The sequence below is a fragment of the Perca fluviatilis genome, chromosome 12, assembly GCF_010015445.1.
Source record: "Perca fluviatilis chromosome 12, GENO_Pfluv_1.0, whole genome shotgun sequence".
NCBI lineage: Eukaryota > Metazoa > Chordata > Actinopteri > Perciformes > Percidae > Perca > Perca fluviatilis.
Genome location: NC_053123.1, coordinates 37,146,405 through 37,170,671, shown reverse-complemented (window position 1 = coordinate 37,170,671; position 24,267 = coordinate 37,146,405). Strand labels below are relative to the sequence as shown.

At 41.6% G+C, this 24,267-nt stretch overlaps 1 protein-coding gene across 2 annotated transcripts; it reads right to left on the bottom strand.

Moving 5' to 3' along the window:
* Positions 1-1,770: 1,770 nt before the first annotated feature.
* On the bottom strand, positions 1,771-22,781 carry arhgap15 (Rho GTPase activating protein 15). Of its 2 annotated transcripts, none has more exons than XM_039818390.1 (14): positions 22,666-22,781; positions 21,219-21,364; positions 18,614-18,788; positions 18,470-18,544; positions 17,866-18,009; positions 16,967-17,056; positions 16,539-16,637; positions 16,153-16,276; positions 6,492-6,626; positions 5,977-6,075; positions 5,584-5,661; positions 4,595-4,729; positions 4,280-4,385; positions 1,771-2,198 (listed from the first exon to the last, which is right to left on the bottom strand). In XM_039818390.1, exons 2-14 carry the CDS (start codon positions 21,230-21,232, stop codon positions 2,015-2,017), a joined length of 1,458 nt encoding a protein of 485 aa, XP_039674324.1. In that variant the 5' UTR covers positions 21,233-21,364; positions 22,666-22,781; the 3' UTR covers positions 1,771-2,014. The 2 variants fall into 2 exon arrangements, with proteins under 2 accessions (XP_039674324.1, XP_039674323.1); XM_039818389.1 differs by lacking the exon at positions 22,666-22,781 and adding an exon at positions 22,210-22,301.
* Positions 22,782-24,267: the final 1,486 nt, after the last annotated feature.

Here is a 24,267-nt window from a genome sequence, read left to right as displayed (position 1 = left end):
GCTGCTGCTGTAACTGGATTTATCTGAAAGCATCATGAACACAGAAGCAGTCTTTAGACCCACAGTGTCCGTCTGTCTATGGACATTATGTTCTGTTAAACTAAATAATCTAATAGCATCATGGACATGTTTCTGAGAAGCACAGCGTCTTTAGACCCACAGTGTCTGTCTGTCTATGGACTTATGTTCTGTTAATAAAAAACAATGGAAGTCTAGAAACACGTCTTTAGACCCACAGTGTCCGTCTGTCTATGGACATTATGTTCTGTTAAACTAAATAATCTAATAGCATCATGGACATGTTTCTGAGAAGCACAGCGTCTTTAGACCCACAGTGTCTGTCTGTCTATGGACTTATGTTCTGTTAAAGTGTGGTGCAGTTGTTGTGTATCATGCAGTATGTTGCCTGTGTCCTTAACTCATGGTTGTAAGCAGAAGTTAGGAGCGGCTGTAAAACTGGGGATCAGAATGAAGTGTTAGCATTGACATGATCTAAATCAAGGGTCTGAGGACAGATGTTTAGATTGTAAAGCCCCTTGAGGCAGATTTGTGATTGTTTAATTGGACTCTATGAATAAAAACATTAACATTGTTAAGTGCCAGAATGATAAGATTGAGCAGTGATACCAAATGATAAATACAAAACAAAATGAGTTTTATAAACCTACTGCTACAGAAATCAGTCACGAGTGAAACTGATATTTAGCACAAGTGAAGTTTATGAATTAGTTACGGATATTTTGGTGTATATTTATAAAAATAATAAAGGATAGTGCTAAGGAAAGGGTTACAGGTCTGTCATTGTTTTGTAATAAACTTAATTTATTTGAATCATGTCTTATGTCCAGTCTCTTTTGTGGCTTTAAATAGTAAAACAAACATTTAACTATAAAAGTGTATGATTCCTGAAATACTTTACAGGTCCTAACAGAGACAACAGTGTATATCTGTACACACTAAGATATTTTTTAGATTATATCTTTAATCTGCAAGTGTGTGTGGGGATGCGTTTGTTCCACTCTTCAGTAAATCCACAGCCTGCAGACCAGCAGGAAGCGGTAGGGCTAGCACTCAGTGGGCCGACGGGACCGGTCTATAAACAGGTAAAACAGGGGAGCTGCTGTCTTTCTGGTTAAAAAACACTGTAATATTTACATTTCTCAACCAATTTCAATGTGTTGTTTTTATATTTCATGGTTTACGATCTATGTGTAGTAGAAAAGGCTTTGTCTCCAGCTTATTAGATAGTTATATATTACAATCAATACTAAACACACTAAGTCTGACTGAGCATCTCACAGCGGCGAGGAAGCCCATGTGGTGTAGGCGAGAGGCGTAGCTGCACCATGGAGACTGAAAGAAGAGAGGAGAGAGTGCTGACCAGTAACAACCAGCTGTAACACCTCTAGAGAACAAGAGGAATCATGGGAGGATGAAGATGTGAAAAGTTGTTGCCTGACACTTGAACAGAAGTCCCCAAACATAATGTCACATCAGAATGACAGACAATAGACACAGTAGTTAGTTACATAAAACCTGGCTGGTGTGCATGTACAGTCTATGTAAATGTCTGTGCAGCCCAGCAGTGTCCTGGTTAAAATCCCTGGTTGCTACCGCCACCTGGTCGTCTGTAGGCTGTACTGCTACTGAGGAATGGCGAGCAGAGCTGACAGACAGACAAAATATCTGCTGCGTTGTACCTGATGAATATTGAAATATTATTCCAGATATTTGGGTTTGTGTGTATTTCTGGATCTCAAACAAAAGGAATCTTCAAACCAAACATTGTTTAATCCATTCTGTGAGGTAAAAGTCACTGACATTTAAATTCAATAATGTATTATGTATTCATGTAAATTAAAAAAATATGTTCTTCAAAATAAATTCTGATCAGAAACTGGTCGTTTATTTTTTACAGTCCAGCCAAAACCAGGCGCTGAAGGGATTCAGTTATTCATAGCTTGGATTTGTAAATGTGAGTCTGTCAGGTGATCAGGGTTCACCTCAGGACGCTTCACTTCCTGTCCAGGTTGAAGATTTCTTGGCTCTCGATGAGGATGAACTCCACAATCTGGTTCTGGTAGACCATGTTGACTGCCATGTTCCCCGTGTCCAGCTCGGGCCACATCAGCGTTGGGCCAAACACGATGCCGATTCCCTGAGTGGACATCAGGTTTTTCCTGGAGAAACCCAGGACTCTGAAAAACAACAGAAGCACCAGAAACTCAAGGGAAGAGGAAAACATTCAGCGTTTAGGCTAACTGCACAACGGACGCCATCGCCAGTCTCCTCCAAGTACGATGTGTATCAAAGAGAACTTTTATTATTCTTTTCATTTTGAACACCCCAACATAAATTATAAAAGATTGTATATACTAATACTAACCCTAACAACACTTTAAACTCCACCAATGAACTTTATAATTTGACGTTTAAAATCTACGTGATTCATATTTGTTTCAAATATGTTTATTGTGAAACATTTTCATTCAACAATGAAGTTTGCATGGCATTTTAATATTTCTTTAAGAATGACGATAACAACAAAAAACAGCAACAAACATTATACAAATAGTAACAGAAACAGTGACAGACATTATACAAATTATACACAGTATATATATAAATAAAAAACAACATAGCTTTCCACCCCCTCCCTTTAACTCCTCTGAGGATCCCTTTCTTCAGTTACCCCCCCACCCCTCCCACCCCAGGAGTGTATTCTTACTCATGTCTTAATGGCCTTCTCTGCCAAGGTAAGAGTCCAAGGGAAGCCAAACTTTCTCAAAGTCCCTAAGCTTGTCCTTCAGAATGAATCTAATTCTCTCCATGTGTAGAGTATCGGTCAGTTCTGTCAGTGCTTGAAGGAGGGCACCTCTTTCTTTTTCCAAAAAAGTAAGATAAGTCTTTTTGCGATTATAACCCCATATGCCAGAAGACGCTGTTGTGCTGCTCTTAACTTCACTAACTCCTCAGATATACCCAGAACTATTAAAACAGGGTCAGGCTCTATCTGGACCTCCAGGATCATAGAGAGAAAATTAAATATGTCTACGTGATTAATATTTGAGGAGCAGTGTTAACGTGTGGACAGGAGGCACAGGGAATCAAACCAGCAACACTATGATGAACAGCTGATACTTTAAGTGACTGGAAGGACCATACTGCAGGTTTTCCAGTGACTATAAGATCTTATAACTGTGTTGTGTTTGAGGTGTGTGCAGGCGTACCTGTGCAGAGGCCTGTACTACGAATCCAGATCAACATTACCTGGATTTCTTTCAAGTATCCAGCATATATATATATATATTTTACAGACAGGCAGACAGACAACCCAGGGTTTCCCAATCCAGCAGCGTGCGTTCACATAAAAGAGGCGGGGTTTGCACAGCACAACTAATCACAAACATCTACCAGAGCCGCATATTTTAAATAAGAAGAGCAAATCATAATTCTACATAAATATGAAGAACACAGACATGGTTTTACAGGGAAAACGCAATACAGTCACTGCTTCCTAAAACAGGAGGAAAGCTGGGAAAAAAATAGCCGACGCTGTAGATGCGTAAATCACAACACTTATCAATATCACTTCCTCATATGATTTGAGCATAATTACACTTGTCCTTTCCATAAACTGTTGTTGCTTTAGCCTATTATTTCAGTTGCAACCCTGGCAGTGGTAAGCAATCGTGAGAGAAAATAAAATATATAAAAACATAATTCAAACCGATGTGCGCATTGGCGACACACGGCTCAAGAAGCCAACAAATAGCCGATATGCAATTCCCTCCCATTAAAATATATATATTTCATAAATATACCCATCAGGGAATGTTAATGGGGTTGTCGGCCTCTAAATGTTTTAACTTTTATGGGCGCTTTTTTTTTTTTTTTTTTTTTTTTTACCTCTCTCTCTCTTTTTTTTTTTTTTTTTTTTTTTTCTCTCTCTCTCTCTCTCTCTCTGTGCGCACCGAGCTCCACCTGATCAATTTAATCAAGTATTGATTGGTCAGTATGGGGGCCTTTTACACCGGTTGATCTCTGATCTCCAACTTAACCTGCTCCCGACCAGGTTAGGTGTTCAGCATGAGTTACCATGGCGATTGAACCTGGTAACAACTAATCGACCGTCGTGGTACAGAAAATCCTGGGATGAACTGTAAATTAGCTCGTTAACGCCAAATCCTGCTTCGTAGTCCAGGCGGCAGGCCTCAGGTGAGTTTAAGGTGTGTGCAGGCGTACCTGTGCAGGTGTGTTGAGGTGTGTGCAGGCGTACCTGTGCAGGTGGCTAAAGAGTAGCTTCATGGTGTCATGGTTCGGTTTGGGCAGTTCCTGGATCAGTTTTTTCACAGCCTGAATTTTGTGTTTGGATTCTTTAATCTCTGTGCACAAAAAAACAGAGAAAAAGTTATTATTACAGTAATTAAAAAAAATAACTAATCTGTAGCAAAAGTCTAAAACCTGATACTTGATATGTTTTTGTTTTGAAATTTCAGGAAGATCTGTAATAAACATATCCAATAAATCTAAACATAATCCCAGATAGGATGGGATAGATAGAGGCGTTTTCTTTTGGTCAGGTTTGACTCACTGACGGCCTCCACAAAGGGCTGGAAGAAACTGAAGGGAAACAGCGGCTCTGGCAGTTCGCGGAAAAACATTTTGAGGGCTCCCGTGACGACATGGACGTCTTCCCACTGACTGTGGTCCAGGTCCAGGTCCTCCTCTGAGGGGGAGACCAGAACCAGGCACAGGATTATTTAATAATGATAACATCTATAAAAAACCTTTATATCTGTGTAAACTGATGAAAGCAACATGTTTCTTTGTCTAAATGTAACTAATGAGCAGTTCTTAGATTACAGTATTTTACATTTGTGTAGGCTCTGTTTTCACATTAAAATTTGAATTTAAAAAAACTCTGAAAACTATATTAAATACTATAGTACTCTTTTGACCGTTAATTCTTACTTAGCATCCACAATGAAAACATTGGTATTACACGGAGTTAAAACATCACATAGGAAGTTCATCAGAGCATCACATATGTTTACCACAGAATTATAATCATTGTTCCTTACAAACTGAAATGATTCTGTCAAACTGCTTATTTTCATTAATTTAGGTTCATGCTTAAAATTATTTCATTCGTTTTGTATATGTTGTTGTATATATGAGGCAGTAATATCATTTAATGCAAGAAAATGAAGCAGAAAGTATGAATCTGAATACTGTTTAGTACTAAGGCATTTTTAGTTTTTGGCTTTTGGTTAAATGTTGATAAAGTTAAATCATGCTTCTCTTTTGAACCTTAACCAAGAGCTGTGAGTGATAAAACAGTACTAGACAATGTGGGATCGATACATACATATATATATATATATATATATATATATATATATACAGTATGAACATTTTGCACCTTATCAGCATTTCTTCATTTTGTTGATAAAACATAATTCTGGTGCAGTTATTTTTCTGTTCAAACACATTTCCTGTAGTAAATGAGCAGAATGTAAACGTATTTGTAGGCGACAGGACTGGAACAGACATCAAAGGAAAGGTTTCTGTTGAACTGACCCTGATCGACGATGAAGCGAAGTTTCTGGATTGTGGCCAGATTTCCACTGACTCTGTAGATCCCGTCAACGTCCAGACCTGAAACCACAAACACACAGTCGATGGAGAATATATGAAACTAAACACTTACTGACTTCAATCAGTAGATTAAAAGGTAACACTATAATAACATTACTAATACTTCAATAAGTCCCTTCAAATGCAGAAGCCTGTGTGCTAACAAGAACTAAGAAAAGAGATCATATTTCTCCTGTATCAGCTTCTCTTTACTGGCTTCTCCTGACCTCCAAAGCTTTAAATAGTCAGGCACCATCATATCTTAAAGAGCTTATAATTCCTTATTGCCAAACCAGTGGAGGCAGATGCCCCCCAGCCCTCTGTTAGTGAACATACCTCGCTTGTCAACGGCGTCCAAACAGATCTGAACGAACCTCGGCACAGTGGTTCCTTCACGCTCGCAGAGAGTCGACAGATGGCAGCCGAAAACTCGATCTAAGACAGAAATGATAAAAAAATAATATTGCAAAAGGTTGAAGGCGAAATTGTTAATGTTACAGCAGGTGTAATGAATAATGTTACAAAAGTTTTCATGACTAATCATTAATGACTTAAAGCCTTGTGACCTGCCACTTACGCTATTTGTCCAAAATTGATTCAAAACTTAATAACTTAATGAAACTAAAGTGTGAAATGATGCAGCAGACATGGAATATGACATATTTAATAATCAAACTGAATATTTAACTGACTGGAAACATCAGTGATCTTCAAAGAAGAGCTGCAGCAACATGATAGAAACAATATAATAAGTATGATACTGTCAGACTTCATGAAAGAGGAGAACTGAAACAACATGAGAGCTATTTAAGGGAACAAGTATGTTAGATGTGTCAAGAGCAAACAGAAACCTTTAATGAGGCCTTTCTCCTGCAGAGTCTTCATGGACGGACGTCTGGTGATGAACTTCTTCAGCCTGTTCTTCACGCCGTTCTTATCGGCGCTGTCGGAGGCGCTGTGCTTCAGCTTGGAGCTGCTGAACATATCTGCAGAAAAACATTCAAACTGAAATGACTCTGTTCTCATCCAGTAGTTATGGAGCAACATGATCATTCATTAAGAGTAGTGTTTGTGTTCATCTGACAAATTACATATATACACACATATATATACACACACATATATATACACACACATATATATACACACACATATATACATATACACACACATATACACATATATACACACACATATATATATATATATATATATATATATACATATATATATATATATACATATATATATATATATATATATATATACATACAACATATATATATATACATATACATATATATATATATATATATATATATATATATACATACATAAAGATATATACATATATATATATATACATATATACATATATATACATATATATATATATATATATATATATACATATATATATATATACATACATACATACATACATATATATATATATATATGTATATATATGTATATATATATATATATATGTATATATATATATATGTATATATATGTATATATATATATGTATATATATATATATATATATATGTAAGGAAGTGTTCTGTATTGGCCAGCAGATGGCGCCTTGGTTTTAATTTGAGTGCTCCTTTTCTGTTTGGCTTGCCCTGGCACAGAGTCTTTATGAGCCTCCCACCCCATAGGTCATATTCTCTTTTGTTTCCCAAAAAAGCCATGTATCAGAGCACTGTAACATTGAAACGTTGATTTAAATCATAAATAAGTTGTTTGATGCAACAATTTTGTATATTAAACCTGTTTGAAGTTGCACTGTGTAGATGGCTGAACAGAATATGTGGGCCGTGTGAGCCAATGTTTAAGAGACCCACAGCTAATGCTAGTGGCTAGCTAAGTGTGTGGATGAGGCAAGCTGCTTAATCCAGCATTTATGTTCTTCATGTTAAGCAGACACATGGAGCTAGCTGAGTAACTACTGCTTAATGCTAAGAGGGGCAGCTAAGGTTTATTTTATACTGTGGTTTATTATGGGCCAGATTGTTGTTCTTAACTGGCTGTGTGTGTGAGATATTCTCTTTTGTTTCCCAAAAGGCTCAATAAATGAGAGGAGTTTTGCTTGTCTCAACCACCATTTGGTCTCCTGTTTTCCTGTCCCTGCCACACGCCCTGGTATCTCCAACATCTTAAATAAACACAACGCAGAGTCAGACTTTTCTGGGGCCTGCGGCCTGACGGATAGGGTTACATCTTTGGTGCCGTGATCCGGATGGTGGTTTACAGCAGGACGAGCAGACAATTTGCAGACTGTACATCTCTGTGGACTCAACACTCAGGTTTTGTTGTTGCCTCTCATGTCCTAGATATCGTAAAAAAAAATAGGTGCTAAAACTGCTTTTGAAAAAAAATAAAAAAATCTTGCTGTTCTCTTTGACAAGTGTTTTGTTAAATGCAAATGTCATTTAATTGTGTACATGTTGTGATGCTTGTTGGTGCTTTATACTGTATCTGATTGTGTTCCCACTAGCCAACTCATAACACAACACTGATACATCCTTTAACTTCCTTCTATTTCTACACTACCGCAAAAGTCAAACATGCAAAGACATTACGAAAACACTCCTCGCCGTCCTTTGTCTACTCTCCCCCCTGCAGTAAGGCAGACACTATATCACTCACATGGATCAGTGACTGGCACCGATGAGGTAATGCCTGCTCCAGAACAGACAGTAATTGACATGGGAGCGGTGAACAGTTCCCATGAGTCCCAGCAAGGTCACTCTCAGCACCTTCTGAGGTCAACGCCATGGGAGGCCACATCGAACACCATGCCCCCCCCAAGTAATGAGCCTACACCTCCAGCTGCTGGTCATGTCTCACATCCCAGTGTACTCACCCCTCCAGCAACAAGCCTTGTCCCTACACCTCCCAGCCTGTCCCCCATGCCTACTAAACATGTAAGTGTTCAGGGCCCAGCTACAACAGGATATGGTCCCAAGGTCTATGAGTATGCCTCCCTGACCCCATTCAGTCCCCCTGAAGCCACTCTCCCTAGGCATCCCATGACTACAGCCAGGGCACCTAGCTTTATAATTCCTGAGTCCAGCCTCTTCCCCCAAACCCCTTGTATATCCCAGCCTTGTGCCAATCCCCCAAGTAACATACAACCCGTTCCAGTGCTTTCAACCTATGCCTCACAGGTTTCTATGCATGGCCCCCCAGTGGGCATACAGAGCACTACAGAAACAGTACCTGCCCCACCTGCAAACCACGACCCTTTTCCCACCAGCTATCCCATACCTCCTTACTCATCATATGGGATGTACATCCCTCCTTCCTCAGTGTACCAACCTCAGGCAGTAGGGCAATCTTCACAAGCCGTTCAACCCAACCCTTATCACATGCAGGCCACTGGACAATCCCACACACTCCCCCACATGATCGCTGACGGATTAACTAGGTTTCCTCCTGCCCAACCCATTCACGGTGGTTTCACCCAGACACATCAAGTGAAAAATGTTCAAGTGTTTAGCGGGGGCCCTGAGTGCAAGCTCCTGGTTGACGACTGGATCCGAGATATGCAGTATCTTCTTGACGCTGGTGGGCTACCATCACATCTCAGTTTTGCAACCATTGTGCGGCACCTAAGTGGTGAAGCTAGGAGGCTAGTCATAAATCTCCCCCCACCTGAACAAAGTCCTGTTAGAGCTTTTGAAGAGCTGAGAGCCGAATATGGTGACATGCAGAGATCCCTGGACCCCTTAGCTGACTTTTATGAGAGGAGCCAACGCACGGGGGAGTCGGCATGTTCCTATGCCATTGCCTTGGAAGCAACACTGAGAGATGTGGAAGAGGTTCAGAATGGTGGCCAGCCTTTTCCAGATCGGGATGCTAAATTGGCTAGGCAGTTCATGAGAGGGCTGACAGATGAGGAGGAGAATTGCACCCATGAAGCCAAGGCTACTAAGTTTCCGGGAACTGCAAATTGAGCTCAGAAGCCTTGCCAGAGAAACAAAGAGATTTAATCTTCAACATACACAGAAGAAGGCATTAAGCCAGGTCCAAGTTGTTGGTGGTAAAATTCAAAGTGGACCAACCGACAGAGCTGATACAGGGAAGCACAACTCTGGGCTTTCTGAGCTGACAGCCCTTGTCAAAGACATAGCTCTTAATCAGGAAGAACAAGGTAGAAAACTTGCACAATTGTCCAGGCTTAACACCACTCCAGTCCCAGCTTCCCCCCGGTCTCGCCAAGGAACAGGTAACGTGAGCGCAGGAGCCACGTTTGTGTGCTACCGTTGTGGCAAGCCTGGGCATGCAGCGAGGGTTTGCAGAGCTGTGTTGCCAGACAGTGAACTGACGCATGCCCCTGGATCTTCTGCTGCTGGTGTGCCAAATGAAAATGCTGCAGCAGCCAGGCAGACTTTAAACTCCTAAGGCCTGTGGTTACTGGGGCAACCATGGGCACACATCAAAAAAAAGCAACAGTAAAAAAGAAAAAGGGAGAAAAAAGACCCCTACCCCCCTTCCCCCCCCCCAAACCCAGGGGAGGAAGAAAAAGCGAGCAAACGAGTGCCCCCCACCCAACCCCCCCTTGTGGCCCGGATGGGTCGTTGAGGATATGTGTTGATTACAGGAGGTTAAATTCTTGTAGCACCAGAGATGCATTCCCCCTCCCAAGAATTGAGGACGCACTTGAGGCCCTGGGTCAGGCTAAATATTTCTCGACCCTTGACTTGACATCTGGCTACTGGCAAGTGGAGGTGGCGGAGCAGGACAAGCATAAGACAGCTTTTGTCACCCCTATGGGTCTTTATGAAGCCAACAGGATGCCATTTGGCCTACAGAATGCTCCATCAACATTCCAGAGGTTAATGACCTGTTGCTTTGGGGATCTGAACTGCTCGCATCTTCTGATTTACCTTGATGACCTGATTATCTTTTCAAGGACGTTTGAGGAACATCTGGAACGGCTCCAACTGGTGTTTGACCGGCTGCGTGAACATGGTCTAAAGTTAAAGCCTTCGAAATGCCACCTCATGAGGAAGGAAGTCCAGTACCTGGGACACCTGGTGTCCGCCGAGGGAATTCGTACAGATCCAGCAAAAGTGAGCAAGGTAAAGGACTGGCCGCAACCCACAAGTCGCAAGGAGGTCCTGCAGTTTCTGGGTTTCGCAGGATACTACAGGCGATTTGTGGAGGGTTATGCTAAGCTAGCAGCACCCTTGTATCGTCTTACCTCTGGCGACCCTAAAAAGGGGAAAAAAAGACGCCTCCTGCTCCTGAGCCACCCTTTCTCTGGACTGAGGAATGCACAGAGACATTTTGTATGCTGAAAGAGAAACTCACATCGGCTCCGTTGTTGGGCTATCCGGACTACACATTGCCTTTTGTGTTACAGACAGATGCCTCTGGAGAAGGTCTCGGTGCTGTCCTGGCTCAAGTTCAAAGTGGGACTGAGAGGGTGATAGCATATGCCAGTAGGGGTTTAAGCTCAGCAGAAACTCGTTACCCAGCTCACAAGCTGGAATTTCTAGCACTTAAGTGGGCGGTGACAGAAAAGTTTTATGACCATCTGTATGGGCACAAGTTTTCAGTACTCACGGATAACAACCCACTGAAATATGTGATGACCACTGCCAAACTGGATGCTACTGGACAGCGATGGGTCTCCCAGTTGTCTGGGTTTGATTTTGACATCCAGTACCGCCAAGGGAGGTGTAACGCAAACGCGGATGCCCTGTCCAGAATGTCTAACCAGGACATTTGTAAAGCACTTCAGTCATGCCCTCAAAGAGTAAGGCTGGGGTCAGCCGAAGACGAACTGGTGGAACCAGGTCACGTGGAGCTTGGCGACACAAGCTGTCAGGCCAGGGAGTCACCCCAAACTTGTGAACCCAAACCTCAACTTGGACCATACACAGGGGTTGGAACAGAGTCCCTTCCTTCAATGACCAAACAAGACATCAGAGCAGGGCAGAAAGAGGATCCCGACATAGGGCCGATTCTGCATTACAGAACATTGAATACCAAACCTGGTAAAACAGAAAGAAAGCCCTGGGGAGAGAGAGCCTCTCTTCTCCTAAAAGAGTGGAGAAGATTGGTGGTAAAAGATGGTACCCTATATCGCAGAGTTCAGGATGGTCAGCATGGAACCAATGAACAGTTAGTCCTCCCCCAGAAGCTACAGAGAATGGTTAAAACAGCCCTACATGATGAATCAGGTCACCTGGGATTCGAACGGACACTCACTCTGATACGAGAACGCTTCTACTGGCCTAGGATGTTTCAGGATGTAAAAGCGTGGTGTGAGCAGTGTGAGCGTTGCTGTCTCAGGAAGACACCCACATCGGGCCTCAAAGCTCCCCTTGTCAGCATACATACCAATGCCCCTATGGAGCTTGTTTGTATTGATTTCCTGACACTGGAAAAATCTGTTGGCGGAGTTGAAAATGTGCTGGTGGTCACCGACCATTTCTCCCGGTTTGCCCAGGCTTACTCAACTAAGGACCAGAAGGCAACTACAGTGGCCAGGGTGTTGTGGAGGAACTTCTTTTGTCGTTTTGGATTTCCAGCAAAGCTCCATGCTGATCAGGGGTGTAACTTTGAGAGTGCAGTGGTAAGAGACCTGTGCAAGATTACTGGCATCACCAAAACACACACCACTCCATACCACCCTCAAGGGAATGGAACCACTGAGAGGTTTAATCGTACTCTGATGAACATGCTGGGCACCTTGGACCCCAACCTGAAACCTCGCTGGCACGAGTATGTCGATACAATGACACACGCCTATAACTGCACTCAACATGACTCCACTGGTTACAGCCCATACTACCTGATGTATGGCAGACATCCTAGACTTCCGGTCGATCTTGTGTTTGGTCTGACATCAGGTGACCCCCCTTGTGACTACAACAAATATGTTAAAAGTCTTCAAGACTGCCTGATATATGCCTACGATCAGGCTAACAAGAGCTCAAGACATGCCAAGGAGCAACAAAAGAAGCACTACGACCGTAGGGTGAAGAACACATTCGAGCCAGGGGACAGAGTCCTGATTAAGGTTTGCCATGTTGAAGGCCGACAGAAGTTGGGGGACAGGTGGGAAGCACAGCCTTATGTTGTCTTAAAGAAACAGCCTGGTGTCCCAGTGTATGTGGTTCGGTTGGAGAATGGGGAGAAAGAAAGGGTGGTCCATCGAAACCTTCTCACCCAATGTATGTTCTTCCCAATGGGGGCCGAACAGTCAGGCGAAAAGGGAGAGTCTGATAAGGAATCAAGGTTGTCAGGAAGTGAGTCAGATGGAGAAAACTGGGGAAGAGAGAATGAAGAGAGAGATCACAACAACGAGCAACTGGAAGAAACTAGTGAGCAGGATAGTGAAGGGGAACAGGGGGAGACGGAAGTTCTGGAGTCCGTCGCTGAGGAACAGAAGGAAAATGATTCTCCTCCATGGCATGGTGTCCCACCGACAGACACAGTGTATGTCTGAAGAAACCCTCCTAGGAATAGGCACCCACCTAAAAGACTGTCCTATCAGCTGAGAGCCATAGACTCTGAATCAGTTCAGCAGAAGATTGATCGGGGCCGGGAGATATGGCTGAGAGCCAAGGGAAAGCTGAGGGGAGAGTAGCAAAGGTGGAGTGAGGCCCCCATTAATTCAGTTACATCTACTGATTGACACTGTAACAAGCATTTGCTTACACATTCAACCCCCTCCCCCCCCGGTACTGTTCTTCATGGTTATGTTTTGCATGCATGTTATGGGACTCTTGGTTGATGTCTGATGGCTGAGACGCCATCAACCAAAGAGGGGGTAAATGTAAGGAAGTGTTCTGTATTGGCCAGCAGATGGCGCCTTGGTTTTAATTTGAGTGCTCCTTTTCTGTTTGGCTTGCCCTGGCACAGAGTCTTTATGAGCCTCCGCGGCCACCATAGGTCATATTCTCTTTTATTTCCCAAAAGGTAAGCCATGTATCAGAGCACTGTAACATTGAAACGTTGATTTAAATCATAAATAAGTTGTTTGGTGCAACAATTTTGTATATTAAACCTGTTTGAAGTTGCACTGTGTAGATGGCTGAACAGAATATGTGGGCCGTGTGAGCCAATGTTTAAGAGACCCACAGCTAATGCTAGTGGCTAGCTAAGTGTGTGGATGAGGCAAGCTAGCTTAATCCAGCATTTATGTTCTTCATGTTAAGCAGACACATGGAGCTAGCTGAGTAACTACTGCTTAATGCTAAGAGGGGCAGCTAAGGTTTATTTTATACTGTGGTTTATTATGGGCCAGATTGTTGTTCTTAACTGGCTGTGTGTGTGAGTTATTCTCTTTTGTTTCCCAAAAGGCTCAATAAATGAGAGGAGTTTTGCTTGTCTCAACCACCATTTGGTCTCCTGTTTTCCTGTCCCTGCCACACACCCTGGTATCTCCAACGTCTTAAATAAACACAACGCAGAGTCAGACTTTTCTGGGGCCTGCGGCCTGACGGATAGGGTTACATATATATATATAATATATATATATATATATATATATATATATACATATACAGTGCCTTGCGAAAGTATTCGCCCCTTGAACTTTTCGACCTTTTGCCACATTTCAGGCCTCAAACATAAAGATATAAAACTGTAATTTTTTGTGAAGAATCAACAACAAGTGGCACACAATCATGAAGTGGAACGAAATTTATTGGATATTTCAAACCTTTTAAACAAATAAAAAACTGAAATATTGGGCGTGCAAAATTATTCAGCCCCCTTAAGTTAATACTTTGTAGCGCCACCTTTGCTGCGATTACAGCTGTAAGTTCGCTTGGGGTATGTCTCTATCAGTTTTGCACATCGAGAGACTGACATTTTTGCCCATTCCTCCTTGCAAAACAGCTAGAGCTCAGTGAGGTTGGATGGAGAGAGTTTGTGAACAGCAGTTTTCAGTTCTTTCCACAGATTCTCGATTGGATTCAGGTCTGGACTTTGACTTGGCCATTCTAACACCTGGATATGTTTATTTGTGAACCATTCCATTGTAGATTTTGCTTTATGTTTTTGGATCATTGTCTTGTTGGAAGACAAATCTCCGTCCCAGTCTCAGGTCTTTTGCAGACTCCATCAGGTTTTCTTCCAGAATGGTCCTGTATTTGGCTCCATCCATCTTCCCATCAATTTTAACCATCTTCCCTGTCCCTGCTGAAGAAAAGCAGGCCCAAACCATGATGCAGCCACCACCATGTTTGACAGTGGGGATGGTGTGTTTCGGGTGATGAGCTGTGTTGCTTTTACGCCAAACATAACATTTTGCATTGTTGCCAAAAAGTTCGATTTTGGTTTCATCTGACCACAGCACCTTCTTCCACATGTTTGGTGTGTCTCCCAGGTGGCTTTTGGCAAACTTTTAAACGACACTTTTATGGATATCTTTAAGAAATGGCTTTCTTCTTGCCACTCTTCCATAAAGGCCAGATTTGTGTAGTATACGACTGATTGTTGTCCTATGGACAGAGTCTCCCACCTCAGCTGTAGATCTCTGCAGTTCATCCAGAGTGATCATGGGCCTCTTGGCTGCATCTCTGATCAGTCTTCTCATTGTATGAGCTGAAAGTTTAGAGGAACGGCCGGGTTCTAGATTTGTAGTGGTCTGATACTCCTTCCATTTCAATATTATCGCTTGCACAGTGCTCCTTGGGATGTTTAAAGCTTGGGAAATCTTTTGTATCCAAATCCGGCTTTAAACTTCTCCACAACAGTATCTCGGACCTGCCTGGTGTGTTCCTTGTTCTTCATGATGCTCTCTGCGGCTTTACACGGACCTCTGAGACTATCACAGAGCAGGTGCATTTATACGGAGACTTGATTACACACAGCTGGATTCTATTTATCATCATTAGTCATTTAGGTCAACATTGGATCATTCAGAGATCCTCACTGAACTTTCTGGAGAGAGTTTGCTGCACTGAAAGTAAAGGGGCTGAATAATTTTGCACCCCACTTTTTTCAGTTTTTATTTGTTAAAAAGTTTGAAATAGCCAATGAATTTCATTCCACTTCATAATTGGGACCCACTTGTTGTTGCTTCTTCACAAAAAATTACAGTTTTATATCTTTATGTTTGAGGCCTGAAATGTGGCAAAAGGTCGAAAAGTTCAAGGGGCCGAATACTTTCGCAAGGCACTGTATATATATATATATATATAACATTTAAAACCCAATATTAATTCTCCTTAAGCTCTGTTGTTGGTATCCACTGACTCCTGAGGGAAATATCTGTCTCTTTAGCTGGTAAATGCTCTACTACCTATCTGTCTGCTGTCTGCTGCTGACCAGGTAGGGCAGAGTTTTTATTCAGAGAATAGCTGCCTGCTGTGACCCAAAACAACACTAGGAGAGCCTTGAACCAACACAGCTTCTATAAGCTCTGCAGAGTCTGTAGTCTGGTGATAACCTTCTGTGTTTGTTACTACACCTACAGAGACTACAGCTGTCAGATAAATAATATATGGTAATAATGGGTTTGGGTGAGGAACTGACTGATGGAGCGTCTGTGGACCGGGTTGCGTTGCTTGGTGCTGGGTGAGGAGGACCCGTATCCAGGGAGGGAGCTATGTCTCGGCAGGTACTCCGTGCTGTTGGACCTCCGTAGAGGAAGTTTGGTCTAAAAAGACAAAGAGTTACTGTTATTTTACTAATAATCTGAAGAAGATCGAGGTAGTAATCACCATTTTCTCAGATATAGTTTTATATCACAGCATAATGAAGATATTTGAGTTTTAGACGTTTCCAGACAAAACTAAACATTTTAAGTTTGGACTCTCAGAAACTGGTATGGACATTTTGTAAATTATTATTCCATAAACAGTCAAGACATTGATTGATATTCAAAGGAATAGCCAGCTTAAATGGTAACAAGTTCTTACTGAAGAGTCAACGGTCTTTCTGATGGCGTCGTACCATTTACTGGCGATGGAGTAACTGTCAGCCTGAAGGAGGTACTCACTTCCTGTATTCGTTGTGATCTGGAACGGATGAAAATCATAAGTTAAATCAGGCATCAAGGGGGAATAGGGTTTGTATGGGATAAAATATTTATTTAATTTTGATGAACATATAAACAGAAATAAAATGTAAGTCTTTAATGTCATAATTTGCTTTCTCCCGGTGTCACTTACATCGCTAAATTGAATTTGCCCAAAATAAAAAAAAAAATTCTGTGAGTTCAGCACTTTAATATGTGACTCATCCAAGTTTTAGACAAAAAGCAGCTTCAGTGCAATAACATAAATGCATCCCATAAGCCTTCACTCTGAGCCCAGGTTCGTGTGAGAGGTCCGTGTTGCTTAGTTACCTGGAAGACGTTTTTCCTGCTGGACTTCTCCGTTGTCCACTCGACAACCGCTCCACACAGCTGAACTACATCTGGCTTACTGCCGGGTTTCTAAACACATGGGTCAGAGGTCAAATATACAATTGGATTGGATTTTTTATTTATCTTGAACAATCAATAATAGGTTGTGGAAGTGAAAACAAAAACACAGATAAAAACACAAACAGACAAAATGATACAATAACTGCTGTCAAGTGCTTCCAATAGGCTTCAATGAGGTTCCTCTACCTCTGGACTCACAGTTTGTGTTTCATCTTTCTCAAAGTGCTCCAGCTGTCTACCAGCTGCTCTTTTCAGATCTCTACACACGGTTAAATGGGAGTTACACTGGACTCAGTGTTGGCCACTTTATTTATCTTTATAACAGTCATTTACTGTTAACATTGCTTTTTAATGTTTATTTTGAACATGTCCTGCTAGCGTAGAAGCTTTGTGACACATTAGTAATCTCCCGATGATGTCATGATGCTACCCACAGACTCCAGGCACCCAGAGGAGGCAGCCAACCATCCCCAAAACATCACTCAATCTTCTCCATGTTTCACTGTTGCTTCAGTGCTATTTTCTTTGAAGGCTTCATGTTTTGCCTGTAAACAGAGTTTATAAAATTGACCACAAAGCTCTAATTTTGTCTTTAATGTCTCTGGAGATTTGTAGTCTTGAGATTGTCATTGTGAGATTTGGCTCCTGACTGACTTTCTCAGACAACTCTTTGTTTTATTCCCTCCATGCTCATTGTGACACTAAACGGCAGAATGAGTTCTCCGCTCCATTTCACCAGACCAAAAAGACATGAAGTAGAGATAACCACAAGATGAAGTAGATGCTTTAGAAATAAATTAGATACAGTGTTTTAATACCAGACTAGTTTCTTGTTGTCTGTCTTTATAGATCAGCAGCTGGTCTGAGGTCAGTACGCTCCACATCAAAGTCCAGTTCTTCCTTTGCTTCTTCCCACTCTCAGAGATTTTAGCCACATTTAGGTGTTCTCCTTTCAGTTCCATCTGGACCCACACACACACACACACACACACACACACACACACACACACACACACACACAATAATCATTGCATTAGGTGGTTTTAACTATTCTGTTTCCTCAACTTTGATGACAACCACTTTGACTTAGCTGCACAATATTTTTTGTGATTTTCTAATGATGTTGTTGTCCGGATGTTTTTGTGTGATATGAAAGTTTAAAAAAAACAAAAAAAACACAATTCCTTTGATAAAGTACAGCTCAAAATTTTGCGGAGTAGAAGACAGTTTGTTTTGGATCCGGGAGTTTATATTAAGTGTGGGAGGGGATGTGCAGCTGTTTAAGAGATTGTGATACACAAACTGTTAGCAGTTCCATAAAAACAAAAACAAAACTTTATCCAATTTTTTATCGATTTTTATGGGAAATAATAGAATAGAATAATGTCTGAACTGGATTTGCATAAAGTCTTTGGGACTCACCAGTGGTTCAGAAAAGGCAGCTCCACCTGCGGCGAGGACGTTATGCTGAGACTGATTCCTGCGGTGCCGAGATATCTACGGACAGAAAGAACCTGTTTCAAACTGAACTGCACCACTAGGATGAAGATTATTAGGTGCACTTACAGGCTTCGGAGGGAGGTCGGACTCCTGCAGCACCATGGACTTGGACTGACTGAGGCGCTCTCCGCTGCTCTGGGAACTCTTAATTCGCATCTGCACGGCTCCCTGCAGCGCTGCACTGCGCTGCGGAGGCAAGATCAACGGCGGCTGCTTCCCAGAACTGTGGAGGTTCGTGATTCTGTGGACGAACAAATGCAAACAAGTCAATGTGGACCTGAGGAGGTGGCCATGGTTTGGAACCAGCTGCACGGAGAGATCATAAGCACAGTGTCAGGTGAGTTAATGACACAGCTGATCATTGTTGACTAATTACACTTTCCCTTTATATGCTGTAGCTCCACAACCACAGACAGATAGACCAGCAGACACACAGACAGACAGAGAAACAGAAACACAGACAGACGGACAGAGAACAGAAAGAGACTGACTTACAGAGACAGGCAGGCAGGCAGACAGACAGACAGACAGACACACATAGACAGAGACAGACAGACAGACAGAGAAACAGAGAAACAGAAAGAGACAGACAGACAGACACACAGAGACACAGACACACAGCCAATCAGACAGAGGTGCATGTTTAGAAAGTCTGTAGATTTAAATATCCACAGCTACTGCCTACTCAGCTTTCATATACGTTGGTGGAGAAATGTTATATACATATGTGTTGGTGGAGAAATGTAAAGTAAAGTTAAATTTTCATACTTCAGAAGTTTTTGCACAATTGTTTTTGAAAAGTGTGCTCTGAAAACATTTAAAAAAACAAAGCTCTTATAACACATATCTGTAATACATAGACAGTACTGTACAGTACTGTACATTTCACAAATATAAATATATATATACACTTCAGCAGTCTGTGGTCTTGTATATTATGACTATATATCTATACACTTATATCCCACTAAACTGACTTCAAATGTGTATTTCTGTTGCTCAGAAAACAACCTGCAGGAACCAAATTAACTGATGAAAAAATCACTCAAAAGATCACTTACTGACAAAATGTTTGTTCTTTTATTAGTTTTAATTTTGTTCTGTGGGTGAACATTCAGTTGAAGTCAGATCCAGAGAAGCCTGAGGACATTTTCCTGTTTGGGTTCCTGTTTGCAGCGGTGATTGCTTCACTGTTGTTACACAACATTTATTCTGCTGTCAGTCAACAACAAGGAAAACCTCAGCTAATAAGAGACTACAAGTCACAAAAGACGTGAGCTCCCAAATAATAAAGTGTGGTTTATGTTGAGGGTCGGTAGGGCCCCAGACCATCAGGGCCCCAAAGGCCCCATTTTCTCTGTGTGGGAATACATTTTACAGATTTGTTTGAGGACAGGTCCTGCAGTTTAACTCAAGGCCCTTTCCAGGCATGGAATGAGTATCATGAGTTTGTTAAAGTGTGTGTGGTGTCTGTTGGTAAATGTCGGTTTAGTATTAATTCAGAGTGACAGATGCCCTCGGACTTCCCCTCCTTTCCCCATCACCTAACTGCATCACCCATCTCCACTTTCCTCTGCTCTGCAGTTTTCTGTCTGCATCTCAGCTCACATACAGGCCCAGTTCTATTTATTACCAATTCATCAAAGTTGCCATGTTGTTCCATGCCGTTGCTACTGAACCACCAGAACTGTTACCTGACCCTGCCTGTCTGCCTATACTTGTAACAATATCACGGAACAAATCCTGTTTGCTTTGGCTGCTTTGGGTCTTATCCTGTTAACAGATTTTAAAGTTTGAAAAAAGTCTTAATTAATGACAGCAACTCTCCTCTTCTCACAATGCATCCACTGATGCTTTTTGTTATCAGTTTCATCATCTAATGGAGAATGTTGCTTCTGTTTTATAAGGTTACACCAAATGGTATGTAACCTTCAAATTCAGTTCCAAAAGCTTACCTCTATCTCCTGAACCTGCAGTGTGAGTTTATGCCACAGATAGATAAATAGATAGATAGATAGATAGATAGATAGATAGATAGATAGATTTATTGATCCCAAAGTGTTACAGTGGCAAGTTACAAGGACAGCGCACATACAGACAATAAAGAAATATATTGGAAATAATAAATATAAGTAAATGTAATGGAGCTGTGCTTCAGTTCTGTGGGTAATACATTTTAGTAACTTACTGTGAGATAACACAGTTTACAACAGTGCAGCTGCTGTCATCACATCTCTTAAACCCTGCTGAGCTAACGCAATGACAACTACAGCTTCAGTAACAGGAAATACTGAAACCCTCCATACGGAAGCTGGAACTTCAGACATGCATCAAGTATTATCATCACCTCCTCACATTGTGTGAACAATGTGAACTTTTAAGTTGTTATCTATCTGGAGGACGTGGGTTAAGCTTTGAGTTATGACATTTGTCTGAAAAACACACAAGTGCAAACAATCAGCTATCAAGAAAAGTTCACGCTGTTTGTATTTCATCCCTCATAAATCAATCAAGACTTTAGGCCTACGGGTGAGTAAATCCAACTAACCAAGGTTTTTAGCCAGTAGTGATAAAAGTAGGAGAAACATGCATGTGGACAACAACACAAAGATGACAAAACCAAAAGTCAGAAATCATGACAAACCTGACAGATGATTTAATGCGTTCTTACCTTGTATCCGCCATATCTGTGTGTCACTGATCAAAAAAGAATAGGCACAGAGTTGAGGCCCGACTGTTAGAGGAAGTATGATTCATCACGTGGTTAGTTCAAACCAGCCGTCTCAGACACTACAACTGCTGCAACCACCCCATTTCCTGAAGAAAAAAAAAATCTAACCTCACTCTCATGAGACCAGACGTGAGCAGTTTGCCACTTCTGTCCAAACATCTGCAGAGAGGGAGCACACTGTTTTTATTAATTACTGGATAAATAAAGTCACTGGCAGATAATAGCCACCAACTCTGCAGCTCTACAGAGCTTTTGTTGCATGTTTACTGTCTGGTTCAGTATCTGTGTTTCAGGCAGCTGTTCAACAAACAAGCTTTAATGTGGTAAAAGATTGTGATCAAGATGCACACTTTGCAGGAAATTGAACAATGTAAAAATAACTTGTCACTGCTCTCGACACACGTGACATAAATTGTTTTTATATCTGGACTGAGCCCTATAGGCCTCATTTCATGCACTTTGCAATGCATAAAACAATTTAGTTCTAGGTTCAGAGCTGCCCACTGATAAACATTTTTTTGTCATTATTAAATTTTTTATCATATAATGTTTAAACAGGTTTTTTACTACTAATAGTTTGATATCAAGGTAGATGGGTCTTTAATACAGGGATTTATTCAGCAGTTTTCACTTATTTATTTTACATAAACGTTTAAAGGACGCTCCTCGGTGTATCTTTTAGCACTGTTAGCTTTATGCTAGGACTACATCACCTCAACATTAGCTTTTGTTAAAGTCTGCTTAGCTTGATGTTAGTCTTATATAGTGTTATATTATCTCCAGGTAACTCCATTTTAGGCCTATTTTAGCTCTACATTGCTCTGGCTCTGAATTAAACTGTAAACTGTGCTCATGGTGAAAAGCAATCAGAGCTAAACTAACTACCAATTAAAACAATAAAGGTGTGAGATGTGCCGACCCCAAAACTTACAGAAGAGTGAGGGAGCTGTCAATCAAGCCCAGTGTAGACGTGACCAACAATCAGTGGAAATAAGTGAAAACTGTTTTTCATGCAGTTTAACATGACACTGGACACACAAACAGCGACTATTTAGTCCATGTCGCCTCCTAGTGACAGAAAACTGGAAGTATGTATGAATGAATGAATTAAATCTTTATTTTGACTAAAATACATATTATACACACACACAATGTATAAACAAATAAACAATAAAATGTATTGTGGCCAAATGGCCCCTGAATAGTTACCATGCCGGGTACACGCCTTCAAAGGTCTCCCATTGTGTTTGGCAAAACAATCACATAGCCAATGCTACGTTTCCACGTGGCCAGCTATTTTCATAAACGGACATTTCAACCTCTCCGTTTTCAAAAATAACATCGTGCACAGCTGTCAGTTTTCAGAAAAGTGTTAGTTTACACGTACCCATGTATATATAGGCCGTCAATGCAGCCAAGAGCACTCCAGACCTGTAGGTGGCGGTGTAACGAGAAGCTCAAGCCCACGTTAGCCAATCAGAATCCAGAAAATAGCAACAACAGCAACGAATCACTTCCTCTTTCTCTCTCTCACCTGCCTAAACCTCCGTTTGTCTCAGTTTACGTGCAAACGTGCAAACGAAGATTTCAAAAATCTCCACTCTGGCCGGAGTTTTTAGAAAGACTCGGTTTCAGAGGAGAATTCTCTGTTTGCGTGTAAACGAAGGGTACAAACAAAGGGAAATGTCTCAGTTTGTAAAAATAACCATGTACGTGTAAACAGGGTCCAAGAATCCAGCCTACAACAAGGCACGGCTGGCAACCACTAATCACCGCCTCCAGCTGCCTCTCATTTGCCCTCGTTAGGCCAGGACAAAAGGAGCCACACCAACCAAGGCAGGTTAGTCTGTGTTTGCCACTCAAGCTAACCACTGCTCTGCTTCCTGCACCCAGAAAGCCCGTAAACCAAGCCAAGGACGACTGGAGCCAAATGACTCTTCAATCGCCACTGGAACGTAAGGTCTCCTGTCCCCTCCTTGCCCAACTTCACCGGTGAGCTCTTCTACTGCACCTTGTCTACCCAGCAGAATTCCCCAAGACCTACCCCAACCCTGCACGCTAGCCACACCACAAGGGAGCTACACCGCTGCACTCTTTATTTTGCTGTACAAAGACAAATAAAGCACCCACATTAGTGGGTTTTCACTGCAAGTTGATTCTGGTCCATTCTTGTCACACATCTATCTATCTATCTATCTATCTATCTATCTATCTATCTATCTATCTCACAGTCAAACAAGATAAATCAAACCCAGCATTTTAAGTAGGCTAATACAAAAATACTACTCCAATTCATGTCCTACTTTATCTAAATATTAGGAGAAGAAAGAAATAAAAACAAGCAGCAGTAACATTAATGTAACTCTTTCATCACTTTTGTACTTTTCATAAATGAATGTTTTGTGCATTTATTTTAAATTGCAAAATGTTAACACTTTGTTTGATCAATTCTTCAGACTATTCCACAAAAGCACCCCACAAATACACATACTTGTAGGCTTTGTCCAAGCATACGGTGTTTAAAATTTAAAACCCCTCTTAAGTTACGGTTAGGGGATAAGGGATGAAGTCGGATGTCGGTAGAGGTACCGATGGCAGTTCAGAGTGCCAATATTAAAATCCTACACATTACATTAAGGATTTGAGATGTATAAATGCCCCTCTGTGTCCACATACTACTCTGTGACAAAACACACAGTAAACCATACATGTAATTCAGGGCAATGTCTAGGTGATGAGAGCCCTCTTGTGGTCAGAACTTGCGGTACCGACAACTCTGTGGGTACGGACACCAGCTAACGTAGGATAAGGGATGAAGTCGGATGTAGGTTGACATCACCATCAAGAGCTGGTACCCACTCCCCTTAATATCATCTGCATTTGACCTGCTCCAAGGTGCCAAGATATTTGCCAAGTTGGATCTCAGACATACTAAACGCTAAAGGAGATGAGTGGAAGACCGCATTTAACACCCCCAGTGGGCATTACA

Bases quoted from the DNA above. Each gene is read 5' to 3' on its own strand.
- arhgap15 (XM_039818390.1), bottom strand. The intron at 18,545-18,613 runs GTAAGTGCACCT...TTCTGTCCGTAG, and splicing joins CCGACCTCCCTCCGAAGCCT to ATATCTCGGCACCGCAGGAA. The intron at 6,627-16,152 runs GTCAGTTCCTCA...GTTTTTCTGCAG, and splicing joins GGTCCACAGACGCTCCATCA to ATATGTTCAGCAGCTCCAAG.